Source organism: Lycorma delicatula, chromosome 13 (assembly GCF_047948215.1).
Source record: "Lycorma delicatula isolate Av1 chromosome 13, ASM4794821v1, whole genome shotgun sequence".
Lineage (NCBI taxonomy): Eukaryota > Metazoa > Arthropoda > Insecta > Hemiptera > Fulgoridae > Lycorma > Lycorma delicatula.
This window is the reverse complement of record NC_134467.1, coordinates 12,479,896-12,502,295: the sequence shown is the minus strand read 5'-3', so window position 1 is coordinate 12,502,295 and position 22,400 is coordinate 12,479,896. Positions and strand designations below refer to the sequence as shown.

Below are 22,400 nucleotides of genomic sequence, written 5' to 3'. Positions count from 1 at the left end.
AATTAAAGCTATAAAAGTACGATTAAAAAACTGTCACAGTAAATGCATCAGAAAGGGCACATTTCCAATTTTAGTTAACCTTGAAAATATACCAAAAAACTTCATTTTTTGACTCATAACTCTGGTTGCTGTGAACTGATTCACTTGAAAGTCAGTAGGATTCTATTTCTACTAGGTTTACATTATCCTTCCAAATTTAAACAAAATCTGTTAAAGATTGCACCCAGTAGAATGGGGAAAAAAAGCTGAAAATTTACCAAAAAACTTTTTTTAAGCTTTATGATTTGCTTGAAAATCAGTAGGGCTTAGAGTCTCATTAGATTTAATTCATTCCACAAAGTTTTGTCAAAATTTGTTAAGATTTGCATCCAGTAGAGTGGACAAAAAAATCTTATACAAACGTTTATAAATAGAATTGTGGCAGTAGTGATATCCAAATTCTTTGGAAATTTGCCAAAAATAATGTGTAAATAAAAAAAAAAGAATACAGTATTTCTGAAAATAGCATAGTAATTTTCAAGAATAACATGTATTTCTTGCCAGGCTTATCGTTGAAAAAGAATGCATTTTTCCTCAAATTGACTTCTTTACTATATCAAATGTAGTAAAGCAAATGTGTAAATCTTGTACATTACAGTGGCAAGTCCGTACCAAACTGTAAAAGTTATTCAGTCATGCAAGTGATGCTTTTAGTCTCTTTTGTCACAGAGGTTGGCGATATAAATTATCGAAGATGTCACGGAAAATGCATTTTTTATCTTGTGCCTTATATTTGTAGTTTGTGGAGAAGCTGCTCCAAAATTGTGTTTATTACTTTTAAATATCTGTTCTTAAAAACTTCAAATTTTACACAAAAGTGAAACTAGTGGGATTTAATATGCGCTTCAATAATTCAGGTAATTCTAAAAATCGAATGAGATAAATTATTTTGTTTAATTTTTAAATGTAAGAACAAATTTCATACAAAAAAACATTTAAATATAATTTTTACCTGGTTTTTTTAAATAACATGCTTCAGATACTATCATTTTGATGTAGGCACTTTAATATGGTACATAGTTTACCCATCACTCTGTATACCCACTTTTGAAACTACATAGTGTTTCAAAATGAATATCAAGGTTTTAAAGCTATGTAGCATTTTTCAAGTTTCACGTTCGTTGATCAATTATACATGAAACAAAAGAGCAACTCAGCAACAGTTTTAGCTATGCTAAAATTCATAAACTGTTTCCTTTACCTTCCACTTGAAAGCAGTAATAGCAAAGATGGTGACCCTGTCCAATAGAAAGGATTGTGTGTTTTGCGATTTGCAAAGAGTGGATCTGTAATTATGTTTTACGTGTGTTCCGTTTGAAGTTCTGTTGTGATCTTCCAGGTTACAATAACATTTATATGAGTATATGGTATAAACAGTTTGAAACCACTGGCTGTATTTGTAATCAAAACTGAATGTTTTTCATGCCATTCTTTTTGTGGAAGCAAGTGAATCTGGAATGAACTTTATCGATACGCTAAAAATATGGCTCTTTTCTCAACTGCATACGAACCACAGAACTTTATTTGGCAACAAAATGGTGCGCCTCCTCACTGGTATAATGCTATATGTGATTGGTTGAATGAAATTCTCCTTGACTGCTGGATTGGTCGCTTGTTTGGCGTGGCCAAACAAGATGGCAGGGTTTATTTGGTGTGGCCTTCACGTTCACCTGGTCTGACCCCATGAAATTTTTTTTTAGGGGTTTATAAAGGATAAAGTGTATGTGCCACTATTACTGACTGATCTACCTGACTTGAGACATAGGACTGAAGCACTTGTTGTATCAATTACTCCAGAGCTTATTAAAGTATGGAATGAACTCCTATCGGCAGGATGTGTGCTGGGTTGGATTGGTAAATTGGATTGGTGCTTACATTGATCATTTACAGGAAAGCCTGTTTGAGTTGCTCTCTCATTTAATTTGTAATTTATCAGTGTAAGTAAAACTTAATAAATATTACATAACTTTAAAACTTTGATATTCATTTAGAAACACACAATATTTTTATGTTTTTCCTGTAGTCATTATTTCAACCCCAACATTTTTTTCCAAAAAAGTATAAGATATATATAAGGTTTCATATTCCACCAGAGGAAGAAAATGCATAGTGAAGGATAAGTGACCTGCATGATGTTCCTAAATTAAGAGATAATATGATTAGGAAAAAATTCTGCAAAGTTGACTTGGAAACTCATACATATGACCATTAATTACAGTGAACAATTTTGTTGATGCAATTTTTTGATGAATTTTGTTAAGAATGGAGTGGTGGGAAATCTGAATTGATTTATATGATGATAATATTAATGATGATGATGATGATGATGTAGATCCTTTATATACAAAATACTAAAATATTACTAAATTATTTTTAAGTTTGTCAAAAAATGTATTTTTTTGTGTTATACTTACAAATGTGTACCTCCAGCTAATTTACCTGGTAAGGCCTACTTGTATGAATTCAGAGAAGAATTTCCAAAAATTTTCTCTTATGTTACCATCCCACTTTTAACCTTATTCAGACTGCCATCATGCTCATGCGACTGCAGTAAACTGTCTGCATAGACTTATTGTCGCATAAACTCATTTTTAGAACTTTATCGTTAGAGTACTATTCACATGTTAATACGACTAACATAATTTTTTAACTGACGTGTACTACACTCTATTGTCTCTAAAAAGAACTATTTGTACTATCAATAGGTTGCAGCTAACAGCTGGAAATAGAGAGAATATTGCAATATTTTCGAATCATGTTACTAGCATTCTAGAAGCGTATTAGCTTATATTGAGATACACGTGTTAATTTTTGTGTTTTATTTTGTGGATTTTTTCATTTGAAATTAGAATTGGAGTTTCAGATTCAGTTTCTGTTTGTTGTTGATTACTATTATTAGAAGTTGGTGCAGTTTCATTACCAATAAACACACCGAACAAACTTCACTTGCCTCACTTGCAGACATGTTTTTTGATCTTCAAAAGTATCACTAGAATATTCACTTTCACATTCATTACCTGATCTTTCATTTAGCAAAATTTCAATTATTTCAATCGTATTACATTAATTGCGTGTTGTAAACATAATGAAAAGAAATCTGGACACGAATGTAATGAATTTACCATGTTTACTAATAGAGTTTTTAACCTAGTCTGTGGATGAAGTAGGATTTGCAGTATGTTAGTCCTGAAAAGTTTAACTGCTATTAATATAAGCAGTGGCTGAAGTGTAATGCACAGTTGCTCATAACCTGCAAATGAAAAGAGGTAGTCAAATGAAACAAATATGGAATAAAAATACACTTACTTAGGTTTATTTTTCCACTTAGCCACAATCTTATAGCTACACATATCACCTGATGATGAATCAGTTTTCTCATTCAGTCGATGAAAAGGGCTCTTTGGCAGTCATTACTTCATCCACGAAATCTTCACTGTGTCCTTTAGTATCCTTAATGTAACTTTAATTATGGAAAGAACTGAAAATTGCAGGGCACCAATTCTGCTGAATATGGAGGCTGTAGAAGAGATTCAAATTTCATCTTCACAAAATTCTTGGTGGTGCATGTGATTTAGATGGCTGAGGATTATTTTTACAAAATTATCGGCCTCACGGATTGTCAGTCGTGACACATATGTCTCCTAAGATGTTTTAGTGTCTCTGCATCAAACAGAATTTACAAACAACCTGGTTCCCACCAGGTCTGTCAGGAATATGTGTTTAGAATCCCAGAACACTGTTAAGAGATTTTTTTTGAGGGTTGTGTTTTGATTTTTTTTATTATGAGTACCATAGTGCCTGTATTTCATGTTCTGCTGTTTTTCTTCTTACAGTTTTATCTCATACATTACTGAAAAGGAGTCATTTTCCCTTTTCACGATAACATTTCAGGATCTGTTTTCAAATATTCCTTTCCTTGTTGTTTGTTCTTTTCTTTGAAAATGCGTGGTCTCCATCACAAACAGATTTTATTGTAACCAATCTGGTTTTATTGATATGCCTATCCAAGTAGCTTTACTACCCATCGGGTTGGTCTAATGGTAAACTTGTCATTGCAAAACAGCTGATTTTGAAGTTGGGAGTTCTATGTTTCAAATCCTATTAAAGGCATTTACTTTTATGTATATTTGAATACTAGATTGTGGATACCGGTGTTCTTTGGTAGTTGGGTTTCAATTAACCACAAATTTCAGGAATGGTCCACCTGAGACTACAGGACTACACTTCATTTATATTCATACATATCATCTTCTGAAGTAATACCTTACTGTGGTTCTGGAGGCTAAACAGAAAAAGAGAAAAAAAGTTGCATTAGCGTGTGATGTGACGAGTCATTTTGAATCTATTTATTCATCACCTTTTTTTGATCATCATTCACAGAATCCGGTCAATCAGTGTGATGTTCATTCACAGTACTCATTTTATTGGCTTCTGGTGATGCACAAAATGTTATTGCCCACCAAATTATAGTATTTCGATCAACACTTTATGTGTACAGAATAGTACAAGAGTAACACATTATGTATATCAATATTATGGTTCAATAATATTACCTGCAATTGAAAAAACCTGTCACTTCCAGGAAACATATACTGTAACAAAGGACTTAATGTTAAATATAGTAACTTAGTGGTTCTATTGCACTTACTCCAAGTTTTTTCATATTTTTTCTGTCTAAAATGATAGCTACTCCAGTATGATAGCTATCACCAGCATTTGAAAAACCTCAGTCGGTTCCAGGAAACATAAACAAAGGACATATAAACAAATGTAGTAACTTACTGGTTCTATTACACTTTCACTTCTCATGTTTTTTCTCATTCTTATATGATAGCCACTCCATTTAACTTATTTTATAAATTTTAAATTAAATTAATTTTTGTTTCAGTACGTATGTTACGTGAAGAATTACAGTTGTTACAAGAGCAAGGATCTTATGTAGGCGAAGTCGTTAAACCGATGGATAAGAAAAAAGTTTTAGTTAAAGTACATCCAGAAGGTAAATTTGTTGTCGATCTCGATAAAAATATTGATATCAACGATGTTACACCTAATTCAAGAGTCGCATTACGAAATGAATCATATACTCTGCATAAAATATTACCGAACAAGGTCAGTATTTTTTCTTATCGATTAACATTCAGCGTACGGTTTTGTAGATGAACAGTGAAAAATATTTCTTATGTGCAGTAAATTTTTAATAAAATTGAGTTTTACAACTTTGATGACATTAATGATTACATCAATCCCTTTTGTGTAGCATTTAGAATTATTCAGAATGAAACCAGGAATATTTTCCACATACTTTAAAAATATACTGCAAACAGAATAGATTCTACTCTATTCTAAACACATTTAACTGAGTAATAAACTTTGTGGGTATATTTCAAGATGTGGCTAGTCTTGTTTCTTAAATAGGTGATGGTAGGTAATAATAGGTAAACAGGAAATGATTATTAACATATTCTATTGATTAACTAAAAATCCTAATTGAAAAATTTAACTAGAAATTTAAAAAAAAAAAAAATTGTTTCTTGATCCAAAATATTTATATTCTTTCACCAAAATTTCAAATAATAAAATATCATGTTTACTATTTTTGATATTTTAAAGTAGTTTTTGTGAAGAAGTATTTACACAAACCTTATAATGAGCTTGTACTTACACAGATTTAAACTATATATATATATATATATATATATACAGAGTCATTCACGGGAACTGGATGTTTTTAAAATAATCATAAAAAATTGAATATTTACTTAAAAAAAGTTTTATTGGTACTGAAACACTTGTTAAATCAAAGCATTTGTTATTTACTCATGAACGAAAAATTATGTTCGGCAAGTGATGTCCATTTTGGGCAATACATTGTTGTAGATTTTCATGGTAATTGGCCTCAATGAATTGCGATCTTTAGGTCCTCCAATGTACGCAGTTTATTGCCGTACACACGCGATTTCAGAAACCCCCAACTATTTCAGAAAAAAATCACAACTACTCAAGTCGGGGGACCGAGGGGGCCAAGGAATGTCGCCGAATCTGGAAACGATCCGTCCCGGAAACAAGTTATGGAGAACGGCCATCGTCGCCCTCGCTGTGTGCGCTGTAGCTCCATCTTGCTGGAATAACACATTTTGAAAATAGATTCCCCGGTTTCGTAATTCGTGGATGAAAAACGTATTCAACATCGCAATGTAACAATCGGCTGTTACAGTTACGGCAGCGTCATTTTCTTCAAAAAAATACGGTCCAATAACACTGACCTTTCGTATTGCACACCAGACGGTCACCTTTGGGCTATGAAGTGGTCTCTCATGAAGCTGATGTGGGTTTCTTTCTGTCGATACCGGCAATTCTGTTTGTTGACGAAGCCATTCAGATGAAAACGGGCTTCGTCACTCATTAACAATAAAAAATTTTCATTTTCTTCAAAAATGGGTAAGCGTTTGTTGACAAAATTGTAATCGCTGTGTGAAATCTTGCTCTAACTGCTGCACAACGGCTATCTTGTAAGGATGGAAATGCAGGTCTGTGTGCAGAATTCGTCTTACCTTAGTTGTGCTCATTTAAAGGGCTGCTGAATGTCTCTGAATAGAGTGACAATGGCTTCCCTTACTCGTTTGATGTTCTCCAGAGTGCTAGCAGTTCGTCGGGGACCCAGTGGCTTTTTCTTCAATATTGAACTGCTTGTTCGAAGGTTGTTTACCCGTCGCAATATTGTGTTACGAGAAGGGACACTTGCATTACAGTGGATATTAAACTGATGGCGGATATCTTGCTGAACAGCAGTTACGGATTCGTCATTTCGCACAAAACTGTCATATGCGTACAGGCGTTGGTCTAGTGTCCACGGCTCCATCTCAACGACTAAAATGTAAATGCTATGAACAAAGGAAACGTCAGACACCAGCCACGTAAAACTTTCCAATATCATACATGGCTCAGGAACAAGTAGCTGTCTGTTATATATAGACATTTGCTGTACACAAAAATTTTAAATACAGTATTACGTTTGATTATTGTATGGAAAAAACAACACTTTGAATAGAACTACAGTATTGCATATTTATTGTACAGTATTGCATATTTCAAGTTTTTTTTTATCGTTTTTCTGAAAATAAAACTAATACTGTACTTCTATAATCAACCAATAAAATTACTGTACTATAAAACAAAATACGATATACACTACAAAAATATTAATCAAAATACATGTACAAAAAAAAATGTAAAAATCAAAATAAAACAAATATGAATACATACAATTTATTTATACGTAGATGGTTTAAAATAGCTGTCTATTTTAGTTTAAAGTAAGTCCTGGTACGTATTTTTTTCAATAAGTGACTGCACTTTTGATATTAAAATAATGTCTTCTGATAATCTTTTTCATAAAAAATATTGCTTTAATTTTCTAACCTCTTCTCTAGCTTTGTTACACATGGTGGTAAATCCAGGTTCATCATCATTCATTTTGGAAGTAATCAATTCTTTGGCAGCAACAAGATCACGGATGTCAGTTGATAATGTCCTCTTTGTTGAGCATGTCATCAATATTGGCTAGTCTGTAGTTTCCAAATGGTTCAATAAGTTCTTGTAATTTACTTTGTTCCACACAATTTTTGTTTGTTTCAGTAAGATTTTCAATGTTAGAATTGAAGTTAGTTTGTGGAGGTTTAATACTGGCTTTTATGAAACAATTTCTCACTAACACGAATCCATAAAACTGCTTCCAGCTTGCTAATGCTTTTAGAAAGCTCATCAGCATCCATGACTACATTCATTGTTGACAATAAGTCCTGTAACACCTTTTTTCTGTACTAAATTTTTAAGTTCTGATAGATCCCCTGATCAGGTGGTTGACGTTAAAAGCCGTTCCATCATTATGTTCCTAGTCATCCAAGATTTTTTGAATACCGTTCAGTTTCCATTGAATTTATGTTTACGCCCTTAAAACATAATGGTTTTACAACTTTACCGATTTTTAAAGGTTTTTCAAATTCACCAGATATATTCACAGCCAACATAAAAGTTTGTCTTTCTTTTGATTTCTTTCCTCCTGTACATTTTTCCTCTTTCAAACACTTTGTTTTACTGGATAAAGCCCAGAAAAGAAATCAGTCTCATCACAATTAAAAATGGTTCTTTCATTATAACTCGTGCATATTTCATTTAACTTTTTCTTCCACCCAGACACCAAATTCCTATCTAGAGCTCCAGCTTCACCACAAACATTTATTAATGAAACATTGTCTGATTCAGAATTTATCTAACAACCTCCGATGCTCTAAACTCATTGTAGCAGAGTTCTTTAGCAATTTCTAGGGCTATCTCACATATCAAAAGCAGTCGTAAGTCAAATTGTCAACCTGACATTTTTGGAAATGCACATTAGCTTAACTGATTTTCAGTTCAGACTTAGGATATCAAGTTTGCTTTTTAGATATCGCTGATCTTAGTTTTTCCAACATCAAAACGTTTAGCCATATCACGCACGAGTTTTTTTTTTATAGACATTTATAACAGCTACTTTTTATTTTAATGTCAAGTGTTTACATTTTTGAGAGGTGTTAACTTGCAGTAACATTGGTTGTAATAATTTTTGTACAATACACAAAATTGAACGTACAGTAAATGTATGCATAGAAAATGTACTAAAATAAAAAAAATACAGTATAGTATACCGTAACAAAAATATTACACGTGTTTAATGTACACTAAATGTATGTACTTAATGTATACTTGCAATGTAAAATACACTTTCAGTAACTGACGTTAAATCATGCTGGATGATGAATTGATTGAAATCATAACATCAGCTGTATGGGAAGATCAGCTCTTTCCAGCTCAGTGGGAAACAATACAATTCACAATATGTAAACAAATTAGTCAAACTATGTATAAAATGAAACAAGAGAAATTAACAATTTTTTAGTTCTGCTGTCTCTTTTTCAAAACTGAACAGTTTTTATAGGTAAATTCATTGTTCGTGTCTGTTATTGAGAAGTATTTTATCTATTAATACCACTATAAAAATACCGGGGAATTTAAAAGCGTCTGGTATTATGAGGAGTCCATTATTAGGAAGTTTCTTCGAATGTATATATATACCAACTAAAGCTATGAGATTACAGTCACGTGTAGTTTTAAATTAACTAATTATTATGATAGGCAATGTTAAACATTGACTGATACAATCAACTCTTAACTCACAGTTATCAAAGAGTGATATTGTGAAAAAATAATTGAGTATTATAGTTCCCAAAAAATTCATGAGATGACCTAAGTGACCAAAATGTAGAATTAAACTGTGGAATTTGATGTCGAAACAACATATGCCTCTTTTACCCACTTGGAAAAGAGCATCAATAAACTCTCTTGAAAGCTGACTCTGCCTGCTCTTGTTAGTTAGTAATGAAAGTTATGCAATTCTCACATTGTAATAGTGTTGTGAGGGTCACTGTTTTGTTGTAACTCAAAAAACATTAAAAAAACGTTTTTTTAGGTTGATCCATTGGTCTCATTGATGATGGTAGAAAAAGTTCCGGATTCAACATATGAAATGGTCGGTGGTCTTGATAAACAGATTAAAGAAATCAAGGAGGTTATTGAGTTGCCAGTTAAACATCCAGAATTATTTGATGTGCTTGGTATTGCACAACCTAAAGGTGTATTATTATATGGTCCTCCTGGTACAGGTAACTAAATAATAAATATCATTATATTTTAGTTAATAGTACGTTTTATCTTTGGATTAATATGTGATATACAGGATGATTCAGGAGGAAAGCTGAATGATTTGTAAACTGATTCTAGAGCTTGAAGCGAGGAAAAAAGTTGATACAAACATTTGTTATCAAGTTACGACCAGCTATAAAAATTTTTCCCAGATTTCAGTTCCCCCTCCCTATGGTGAAATGAGGTCATACTGAAATTTCTAAGATATTATATAAGGGGGTAAACAAGATGGTTTTTTATGGTTTTTGACCTGAAAAATTGAATAAAATAGGTCTCAAAACTGTATTTCCTGTAGTTTTCATGATCTCCAACATAAGATTAGAAAAATCTGGTGATGAAAAACAATTTTTTTTTTTAGGTTTTAAATATAACAATACTAAATAACTTGATTCTCAAAAATAATTAAACACAATCAAAATTATTATATTATGTCAGAAACTACTAACCACCTAACATTTATTATTAATGCGTTATGACAACATTGAGTAGTATTCATATTAATTTCGAAGCATTCAGTTAGTTTGCCAACCTAATTTTTCAAAGGTCTAAATCTATTGTATTAAAAACACAGCTGTTTATAATTTTTACTGATTCATAATGTTTTTCTGTTAAGTTTTATTCTGTTTTGATTTTAATGATAAAAGGTGATTTTTTTTTTTTTTGTTTTTCATAGACTTTATTACATCAGTTTTCTCAGAATTAAATCCTCTACAAGTTTTGATAATAAAATTTACAAAAGTTATTGTACTTCAAACCTTAAAAATGTGTTTTTGTCATCAAATTTTTCTGTTTTACTTTGGTTATCATGAAAACTACAGTAGATATATTAAGGATATGCAAGTTAATTAAGATTAAGATAGGATATGTAAGATACAAGGTGTGATCAAAAAATACGGTGAATAATTTTTTATTAAAAAAAATAATGTTACATAGAATTCAATTTAATCTCCTTCAAAGTACTGTCCTTGGCTAGCAATGCACTTATCCCAACGTTGACTCCATGACTGGAGGCACTTCTGGAAGGCGTCTTTCAGAAGGGCTTTCAGCTGCTCGGTCGTGGCCCTCTCAATGTCAGCAATGGTGTCAAAACGTTTTCCTTTAAGCACAGTTTTAATTTTTGGGAATAGCCAAAAGTCACATGGTGCTAAATCCGGTGCGTATGGCGGATGTGGACAGACAGGAACACTTTTTTCGGCCAAAAACTCGCGAATGAGAAGCGAGGTGTGACACGGCGCGTTGTCGTGGTGAAGAAGGAAGCCATTGGTCCATTTTTCTGGTCACTTTCTTCGTATGTCGTTTCGCTTTGAACGCTTTTATGGATCTACGAGATGTTAAGGTCTTCCGATAGCTCACGAATAGTCATTCGCCTGTTTGAACGGACCATTGTTTCCACTTTTTGCACATTTTCAGCTGTTTTTGAGGTTACTGGACGTCCCGCACACTGCTCGTCTTCAACAGACTCATTTCCGTTTTTAAATCGGTCATACCACTTGTACACATCTTCAAAGTTACCACATTGTCGCCGTACACCGATTCTAACATTTCATGAGCTTCTTTGGCACTTTTGCAGCTTAATGTTAATGCGTTGTTCAAAATCCGTGTTGGCGACAGACACGATCCGTGTTAGACAAACACAACCTCACTCTAGCGGCTCTGGCAGCTGACTGTTAACCTCGAACGTATTACAACTTGTCCCTGCCTGTCTCAGTTGATCACGCTGTTGGACAAATTACAGCATATGGATATAGCGTCGGCAGTTGCCGCTATAAAAATTCATTTACCGTATTTTTCTGTCACACCTCGTATATTAAGGATCTTTTTTTTTATTTTTCAGATCAGAAAACATTAGAAATCATAAAGTTTATCCTTATATAATGCCTTAAAAATTTCAGTATGAACTCATTTCACCAGGAGAACTGAAATCTGGGCAAAATTTTTTGCTAGTCATTACGTGATGAAGCATTTTCAAACATACATTTGTATGGACTTTTTTCCTTATTAGCTCTGCAATCAGCATCCAAATTAATTATTTCCCTTTCCTTCATAATCACTCTATATATACTCTATATACTCTGGTCTTCCCGATAAGATTTCTATTGTACATATTAAAAATCATTGTCCTAGTAAAAATTGTCTTGATTAGAGGAAACTCTTCTGCAGATTGATTGTCCCCTTTCTTTACCATCTTCCTATTCTTCTTTTTCAGCTCTTCTTCCTTGGACAGATAGTTTTATTAATCACCTGTCTGAGATAGGAGATAATGAATTGTAATCGGGTCATATAGCCTCATTGAGGAATAGAAATGTAAATGATATAAAAATATGAAATGTATAATTGCCATTATAAAGTATATAGTAGCCGCTATTAAATAATAGAAAAGTCTACGTAATTATTTCAACTTATTTTATATTTAAATATGATTTGGCCATTAAGCACCACTGAATATTAATTAAAAAAGCAGATTATATTGTTTTAAAAATTTTTCTAAAATAGTTTTTGTTATTGAATATATCAGTCACTTATTACTTTCCTAGCTACGCCGGCCTCCGTGGCTCAAGTGAAACCATCTCAGCCTTTCATATGGCAGTCCCAGGTTTGAATCCCTGTCAGACACTTTCACACGCTACAAAATTGTCATTTCATCTCATCCTCTGAAGCGATACCTAATGGAGGTACCGGAGGCTAAAAAAAAAATTACTCTCCCATCTGTAGCTATATGTTGTGTTACTGTAGAGCAGCTAATTAATAAGCTAATAAGCAGCTAAAAAATAATGGGAAAGTATGTCGATAAAGTTAAAAAAGTATGTAAAGAAGTTTATATTTTTTTAACTTTTGTGCCTTAAGGAGATATTAAAAGATTGTTTTAACAAAAAAAAAAAATGTAGATTTAAATAAATTGTAAATAATCTCAGAAAAAAATTTATTCCAGTGCTCTCAAGTCTAAAAAATCTATTTTTGCCAAAAGAATGTTTGTGCTTATGCATGAATGTTGTCCTGTATTTGATCTTATAGCTCTGGACTATGTCGATCAATTTTCTTCAAATTTGGTAGACAGGTACCAAACATTTTTCTAAATTTAGAAAAAGGGGTGGGGATGTTTGACCAAAATAAAATTTCAAATCTCTATTATTGGGCACTTAGAGAAAATATTTTCTTAGAACAGTTTTTTATTGAATCAGAAATAACCAAAGATTTCTTAGTATTTTCACTCCTTCCCAAAAAATGACTTTATACATTTTAATTTTTTTAGCTATATCTTGCTTCAAAAAAGGAGTTAATGACTGATTTTTTGTATATATTTTCTTCATCAATAGGTCTTCAGACTACTACTTTAAACATTACTTCTATCTGTTTTGTCTCCAGAACCACCATAACGTATTACTTCAGAGGATGAATGGGGATGATATGTATGAACGTAAATGAAGTGCAGTCTTGTACAGTCTCAGGTCGACCATTCCTGATTAATTGAAACCCAACCACCAAAGAACAGCAGTATCCACAATCTAGTATTCAAATCCGTATAAAAGTAACTGCTTGAACCTTAGAACTCTCGACTTCGAAATCAGCTGATTTAAATAGGTCTTCAGACTACTATTTAAATATTTTTTACTCATTCCACTTCAGTGGTCTGAAGTAACAAATGTTTAATTTAAAAAAAAAATTAAGGTTTATTTTAAATTAAAATTTTTCTTGATAGACTTTATACTCTTTAGTATTTCCTGAAAAAAAAAAAAATTGGGCAAAAATTTTTACTCTCCTCTTAGAATATTACAACTTCATTTATTTAGAACTATGATTCTACCATTGAATTTTTTAAACTTATTTTCACTATTTAAGGCTTTTCTGTCAAATTTATTTTACCTGAATGGTTCCCCTTGAGTATAGGAGCCCCAAAGTGAAAGAAAAAGCTTTTTCACAATTTCAAATTTTAATATTTAAAATGTATTTTGTTAAACAGCTATGTTACTAAAATAACTTAATATCTCTCCCCTGACTGATGGGGAGCTACCAAATTAAAAATAAAAATGAACAGTTTATTTTTTTAATTTTATTATAATTTATTTGAAATCAATTTAGCGAATATTTTAATCATTAAAAAGTCTCGTGATGCATGATTTCCCAAATTTTTATATAAGGCAAAATCATATTTTTTGAAAGTGTAGTTCTAATTTATTAATATTAAAAATTTTTGTTATCCCATTATTTTATTGAACTTCTTGGTTTCAGTAATTAAAATTTGAAGATTTACATATAATCAAAGAATAATTTTTTATTTATCGAGTATAGAAGTAATCAGTTTTTTGTAATTATTCTTTTGTGTTTCATAAAATTAGAAATAAACATTTTTTTCATAAAAATTTGTAAAAAAAGATTCATAATATCGGTTATTGTTTTTCAATAAAAAGGAATTATTCTATCAAAAAGATATAACAAATAGAGCTTAAAATGATCGAATTGAAAAAATGAATTTAATAACTTGACCGACATAGCCCAGGAACATTATGCGATTTATTGCTGGCATTTTTAAAAATAAGAATCATTTTATTATAAACTGATGACTATTGTAACTCAAAATCTTTCCTTTTTTACTATGAAAAAACCTTAAAATAATCTTTCAGTATTATAATCTCCGTTGAGATTAAGTATTTTTGAGATTAGGACAGAAAGCTTGACGATTTCCAAGCTGAAACATTTGAACGCGTCTTCCCAAATCAGCGGATTTGGAAGTCGAGAGTTCCAGTGTTCAAATCCTAGTAAACCAGTTATTTTTACACGGATTTGAATACTAGATCGTGGATACCGGTGTTCTTTGGTGGTTGGGTTTCAATTAACCATACATCTCAGGAATGGTCGAACTGAGAATGTACAAGACTACACTTCATTTACACTCATACATATCATCCTCTGAAAAATTATCTTAACGGTAGTTACCGGAGGCTAAACAGGAAAAAGAAACAAGAAAGAAGCTGAAAAATTTGATAAATGTCACTATGAGTATTTATGTGTTTTCCATTTAAAAATGATTTTTATTTCAAGAAAAGATGAAATCACATTGCACCTCAAAGGATTGTCACTTGTCAAAACATTTGCAGTTTTTCTGGTGTACTTCAAATAATGTGAGGATCTAGCATCTCCTTAGTAAGCAAGCTATACCTTTAACAGTTGTGTTTATCAAAATGGAAAGATTTAGGGAAAATTCATCATTTCTTCAAATATGTATCCTGTATTATTAAATATTTTTTTCTAATGTATATATCGACAACAGTTTTCAACTCTTTGGTAATGATAGCCGAGTATTAAATCTTGTTTCATCATGAACAGTTTATCCATACATTTTACTTTGTTTATCATGCTTTTGGTTTTGCATTTAAAAAACCATTTAAAAAGTCATCGATCATGTCTTGCAAGCTGTAGGATTGATGATCAGTTGACATATTTAATAAATTCTACTGAATAATATTGTCTAATGCAAGTTATAATTAAATGACTATTGGATGTAATTTTAAGACATTTTAATCGCAAGTTTACATTCCTTAGTGTCAGCTTTTGTTAATGTATGTAAACCGTTCTTATTTTAAAAATGATTCTTGTGTGTGTTATGAATATATTTTTTTCCCCCGTATTTATTTGTTTATGCATTTATATAGGTAAAACTTTATTAGCAAGAGCTGTTGCACATCATACTGAGTGTACATTTATCAGAGTTTCTGGTTCTGAATTGGTACAAAAATTTATTGGAGAGGGTTCACGTATGGTCAGAGAATTATTCGTAATGGCAAGGTAAGCTATTATATAATGTTATTCTTATTATAAGGCATGTTGTTAAACTAAGGTCTCCTGAGATAAAAAACAAAACTTAAATATGAAGAAACGTACTTATAAGAACTACATTTGTTTATTACTTTTCTATATAGCCGCCTTTAATTTCAATATATTTTCTGATTTGTTGTATACAGCCTGGCATTATGATGCAACATTTTTTTCATTATTATTTGTACTTGTTAATCTCAACAGACCGTTCAGAATACTCAGCACCATTTATGCTCATTTGGCCAACTTAAAAATAATTAACCGCTTATAACCTGTTGTAGTCAACAAACCCAACCAGCATAATATTTACTTGTTTTGCTTTATTTTGTGAAGTGGCTTTCTCTTTCAGAAAGTAATGTTTGATCACATAAAATTCTTTGTTGTTTATTTTTCACAAATCGCATTATTTAATCAAATTAAATGACTGCTAAGTTACGAATGTATCTTACTGAAACTTTATGTATACTCATAACAGAGATGAAGAAAACTATGAATGACCTTACTGCTGACTATGAAAAGCACCATCTGGTGACTCTGCACGAACTTATACCCGTTGTGTATAAAATGAAAAGTTGTGTTAAAAGAAAATCGTTCAATTTGATGAAGTGTCAAATATTTATATTGCTCTTAATGAATATTTTACCCGTTTTTCTATCTTTGAGCAGTTTTATGTAGAGTAGGCATTTCTAATGATAAAACAATCATATTTATAGTAATGCAGAAATAACATTTATGGTGCTGTGCTATTAAATGATCATATATTTTACTTAGAATGTTAACCTTCAATTCTCTATTTTCTTCTTCTTTTTCATGGTGTTTTATGCCCATCTTGGTTTGATTTTTTTTTTTCTTTTCAGTACAATGCTTCAACAATCCCTTATCATTATTTACTTCCATTATATACAGTCTCTTTGGAAATAAAATTATTATTTAAGTATTAAAGTGTTGTGCAGAATTGCTTTGTAATGAAAGGAAACATGTTACTTAGATAAATATGCCTTGTGTATGTAAATGAGAAGGTATAAAAGGATTAATTAAAACCTATTTGAACGTGACCACATGTCTAATGATTGCATTCCCTCAACGCCATAGTTGTTAATTTAAAAATTTATTAATTCTTTTTTTTTTGTTATTTATCAAATAGAGAACATGCACCATCTATTATCTTTATGGATGAAATAGATTCGATCGGTTCATCGAGAATTGAGTCTGCTAGCGGAAGCGATTCTGAAGTTCAGCGTACTATGTTGGAATTGTTGAATCAGTTGGATGGTTTCGAAGCGACTAAGAATATTAAGGTATAAAAATAATGTTATTTTTAATTTTATTAGTTAAAAGAGTGTTGATGTGATTTGTAATTTACGAAGCTTTCAGTTATCTGTGACAAGAGTGGTGGTGTCTCATTCTTTTATCCTGAAGGTCCTGGGTTTGAATTCTGATCAGGCATGACATTTTTCACGTGCTACAAAACTTTCATTCCACATTTCCATGCATAAGTTTTTGAGATATGATAAATTTTTTCTTAACCCCCAAAAAATTATAATTTATTTAATTATCCTGGACTCGTGATTTATTATCGTTGTATATAATATTCTTTGTATCTTTGATAATATTTATAAAAAACAAAATTTAAAATCTAAACGTAGAAACCTACAAATAAATCACACAGCGTTAATAATATCTATATAAAATACTCTTACACTAATAGTATTATTGAAAATTTAATTAATGTCTATAATGATGAAAAATATAAAACCCAAAATTTTATATATATGTTTATATGTAACAGTACAGAGAAATAAAATGAATCTTAAGATAATTATTTCAAAAAAATAATTATGTGTATGAGGTCTGTTCAGAGAATAACCGAACATTTTTAATGCCACATGCCAACAGAGATATTTATTGAGATACGGTTGGCAGCACTGTGTTCTCCATAACCTTATGCTCTGTAACCACATGTTCTTAGATTGTTGATATCTTGTTTAGTTTTTTGTTATTGTTATTTGAGTGCATCATGTTGAAGTGCTAGTAGCAATTTTTATAATGTGCGATTTTCAGGAACAACATAAAATTTTGCGTGAACTGGAGAAAACTTTTACAGAAATGATTCAACTTTTGAAATAAGCTTATGAGATTCTTTGTCATATGCGATGTTATGGATGGTTTTTAATGGTTTAAAAGTGGTCGTCAATCGATTGACTATGACTCTTGACCAGGAAGGCTCTCTACTTCAACTGATGACACACGTTCAGAAAATCAGTTCGACTGTCAAGAGAACTTGCAGAAGAGATTCGCATCTCAATCGTATCATGCCGTGACATTTTAACTGAAAAATTGAGCCTGCATCTAGTCGCAGCAAAGTTTGTTCCTTGTTTGTTGACCGAACAGCAGAAAGAACATCGAGTGGATGTTTGTCGCCAACTTCTTGAACAAGACGATGACAATGAAACATTCATGCAAAGGATCGATCATAATGGGAAACGATAGCTGGGTTTAAGACTACAACATTGAGAGACAAAGTTCAGTCATCAAAAAATCCCGCATTACAAAAATCACTAACACTTGCACTCAAATAACAATAACACAAAAACTAAACGAGATATCAACAATCCGAGAACATGTGGTTACAGAATATGTGGTACAGAGTAGTTAGAGTTCTTTAGGACTGTCTTGGTGTTTTTTATAAGATTAGTTGTGGAATATTGGAGGTTTAGAATTTACAACTCAATTAGGTCTAAAAATAACAGGAAATAATTTGATGTTGAATTATATTTTTTGTAATTTTTTCAGGTTATAATGGCTACAAATCGTATCGACATATTAGATCCAGCTTTGTTGCGACCAGGTCGTATTGATCGTAAAATAGAATTTCCTCCACCAAATGAAGAAGCTCGTCTTGATATTTTGCGTATCCACTCTCGCAAAATGAATTTAACACGTGGTATCAATTTACGTAAAATTGCTGAACTAATGCCTGGCGCATCTGGTGCTGAAGTTAAGGTATGTTTCGTTTTTGTTTTTTTTCAGGATTTATTAAAACAGGCAATTGTTAGAACATATTTTCAAAATATCAATTGTTTATCCATAATGTAAAAGTTACTTTCACTGTGTTTTTTTTTTAAATTTTATTCAGTGAAGTAACTTTCATTTCCCACTACTGCTGGTGGAGTGCTAATAGTGCATGTTATGGAGTTGGGATCCCATTTTGTAGCAGATTTAAAATACGTTAACTGAAATGGCTTGCCATTTCAGTTAACGTATTTTAAAAATGGTGTGTTATAGTTACAAAACTTGAGAAGTTTTGTCAGACTTCAAAAAGTGTATTGTCATGATGCTAAAGAAAGCAGGAGAAGATAAATGTGAAGAATAGGAGGACAATTAGCTTGACTACTCGTGCATCAAAAATGTTAACTAGAATTGTAGTTATGGAAAAGAGAAATGTTTGAAGTGGAGAAGTGTTTCTAACACTTCTCCATTCTCCTGTCAATTCTTCAGTAAGAATTGTAGTTAACACTTTTGATGCATGAGTAGTTAAGCTAAGAAGACCAATTTGGTTTCAGAAAAAGTATAGGGACAAGGGAAGTAACTTTAGCATTCAGATTAATAGTAGAAGGAAGATTAAAGAATAAAAAACCGATATAGATGGCATTTATTGACTTAGAAAAGGCATTTGATAACATAGACTGGAATAAAATGTTAAGCATTTTAAAAAATGTAGGGTTCAAGTATAGAGATACAAGAACAATCACTAACATTTACAGGAACCAAACTGCAACAGTAATTATCAAAGAGCATAAGAAAGAAGCAATAATAAAAAAGGGAGTCAGACAAGAATGTTCCTTACCACCGTTAATTTTAAATATTTACATAAAACTAGCAGTTAATGGTGTTAAAGAACAGTTTAGATCTGGAGTAACAGTGAAAGGTGAAAAGATAAAAATTCTACGATTTGCTGATGATATAGTAATGCTAGCCGAGAGTTGTTTATGCCAGAACAAAACAAAAGTAGTGAAATGTAGTAGAAATAAAGTAGATGGACTGCTGAATATAAAAATAGGATGAGTAAAGACTATGGAAGTAAAACAGTTTTGTTATTTGTGAAGTAGAATTACTAAAGATGGATGAAGCAGGAGTGATATAAAATGCTGAATAGTACAGGTGAAATAAGCTTTCAGTCAGAAATATAATTTGTTTACATAAAAAATTAATTTAAATATCAAGAAAGCATTTTTTTGAAATGTGGTGCTATAGAGAACGTTAAAAATCAGATGGGTGGATAAAGTGACAAATGAAGAGCTTTTGCGGCAAATCAATGAAGAAGGTGCATTTGGAAAAATATAGCTAAAAGAAGAGACAGACTTATAAGGCCACATCTTAAGGCATCCTGAAATAGTCACTTTGATATTGGAGGGACAGGTAGATGGGAAAAATTGTGCAGGCAGGCAACATTTGGAATATGTGTCAGGGATGTAGGATGTAGGGGGTATACCAAAATGAAATGACTGGCACTAGTTAAGGAATGAAACAAACAAGGTTGAATCAAACCAGTCAAATGGCTTAAGACAAAAAAAAAATTTTAATGTTGATTCTGTTATCAACGTAGTGATTATTACATGTCACGGAACTCAATAAGAAGATAATTCAATTATGGGTGTCCAATTTTAGAGCTATCTGTTCAGCTTTGAAGAAGAAACCTCCAGGTAGGCCATGAAGTGTTCAAACACCCAAAAATATTGAAGCAGTTATTCAATCTCCAGCTCTTAAACACGTTGCTTCGTTAACAAATTTCTGATCATACTATAAGTAGAATTTACAATTTCATGTCTACAAACAGATGATCATGCAGCATTTAAATGAATACGGCTGGATTAACCGTAATGCTTCTTGCCAGATATTCTGGAAAATGTTCCAGTGAACTCAATTGTGCTGTTGTCACCTATTTTCATTTATTGGGTTGTGTTAAACAATTCTTTCGATTCTGTGCTGTGAGTTGTCTAACTTCATTTTACATTTGTATAATTCATAACACAAGACCTCACGATAAATTAGCTCGATTTAAACTCTGCGAGATTGAAACCTCTTCAAAACAGAATTCTTACTCGGTCCCGTCAGATTCAGTTTTTTTTGGGGGGGGGAGGTTTTACTATGTGTATTTTACATATACAGAAAAAATATATATAAATACAAAATATATGTATATTTTTTTATTTTACGTATTCATCAAAATTTATGTAGATTTTTTTCATTCATTCAAGTTACTAAACATATTAACATAAAAATCCTAAACATACATTCAACACATTTATACCTAATTCTATATGATCCTAAACATAATCGATTAAGTAATCCTATATATGTAGGTAATATATAAAATTGGATTTTTCTGTATTTATTTTTGTGATACTCTTCTCCCACAAAAAAAATATATGTATTACTCTAATTGAACTTTGTTTAATTTTGTATATTTTTGTTATTAATAGGGTGTATGTACTGAAGCTGGTATGTATGCGTTACGAGAACGTAGAGTGCATGTAACTCAAGAAGATTTTGAAATGGCAGTAGCTAAAGTAATGCAGAAGGATTCAGAAAAAAATATGTCAATAAAAAAACTTTGGAAATAATTTTTTATTATTGTTATTTTTGTTTTATTATTAAATTTTTTAATGTATAATTTAAATAATAAATAGATTAAACTGGATAATTTGTGTATTAAATCAGTGTGTATGTATATATATGTATGTGTATTGTGTGTATGTATATATACACACAAACACTTTCATACAAATATACAGATGATTTATTTGATTTAAATTACGTAAGAAGGTTATACATTATTATTATTTGAGTAATGTAATTGTTATAAAAATTGTAATCGATTACTTTAATATTACATTAAGAATAAAATGTTTATGTGAATGATTTTGATAAGTTTTCTACCAGTTCTCTTTATGGAGGTAGAGTAAAGATCCTGGTTCCCAAGATAGGCATTTAATAACCTGACTGATAGCTAAAGTTCAGGGTGAACATAAATTATTCAGCGCATGTTAGGTGGTTAATAAAAATAATCAGAGCAGTGTGTATTGCGCATTGATTTTATCAAACATTAGTATAGGTACTAGAGTTAATAAATGAGTTACCTTGAATGAACACGCCGGCATGATAACAACAGGGGGATCATCAGTTGAGCATTGTCTACCGTTCAGGAGAAAAGTAATGTGCGTACTATGGTATCATGAAAACAGATGTTTTGAATTCGTTTTAGTTTAGGATACAGCTGGGATCCTCCTTAAAAAGGTAAAATGTTACTGGTACACAAAAAGGTGCTGGCAGACCTCCCGTCTCCAAGGGAGTTGTAGATCGATTAAGAGAAGCTTGGGTAAATCAACTCTTAGTGTGAATTTAGAACCGGGAATAGCATGACCGCTGTCAATCTGAAGGTTCTATATAATCACCTAAAACTTCAAGCATACAAAATTCAGTCAGTGCATGCAATTGAAGATTATGATAACCCGTGCCGTTATAATTGTGCCATGAACATTTTTGATAAAGTGAACGAAGCTATTTCATTTTTTAAAAAGCAATCTTCTCTGACAAAGCTACATTTCATGTTTTTGGTCATGTTAACTGTCATAATTGTCACATTTGGGATAACGAGAATCATATTTGACAAACACAACAGGATATCTTGAAAATTAACAGTTGGTGTGTTGACTGTTTATAAAGTGATTGGGCCATTCTGCTTCACCGAGCCGATGGTTATTAGCGCTATTTTTCCAGACATGTTACAGGAGTATGCAGCACCACAA

At 31.6% G+C, this 22,400-nt stretch overlaps 1 protein-coding gene across 1 annotated transcript in view; it reads left to right on the top strand.

The window, feature by feature from the left end:
- The window catches only part of LOC142333545 (26S proteasome regulatory subunit 8), a 28,998-nt gene extending 7,488 nt beyond the window's left edge, over positions 1 to 21,510 (top strand). Inside the window, exons 3-8 of the mRNA XM_075380821.1 lie at positions 4,928 to 5,151; positions 9,548 to 9,740; positions 15,429 to 15,561; positions 16,736 to 16,889; positions 18,385 to 18,594; positions 21,075 to 21,510. Coding sequence (XP_075236936.1) covers positions 4,928 to 5,151; positions 9,548 to 9,740; positions 15,429 to 15,561; positions 16,736 to 16,889; positions 18,385 to 18,594; positions 21,075 to 21,215 — 1,055 coding nt within the window. The 3' untranslated portion in view covers positions 21,216 to 21,510. The remainder of the gene's footprint in view (positions 1 to 4,927; positions 5,152 to 9,547; positions 9,741 to 15,428; positions 15,562 to 16,735; positions 16,890 to 18,384; positions 18,595 to 21,074) is intronic.
- Positions 21,511 to 22,400: the final 890 nt, after the last annotated feature.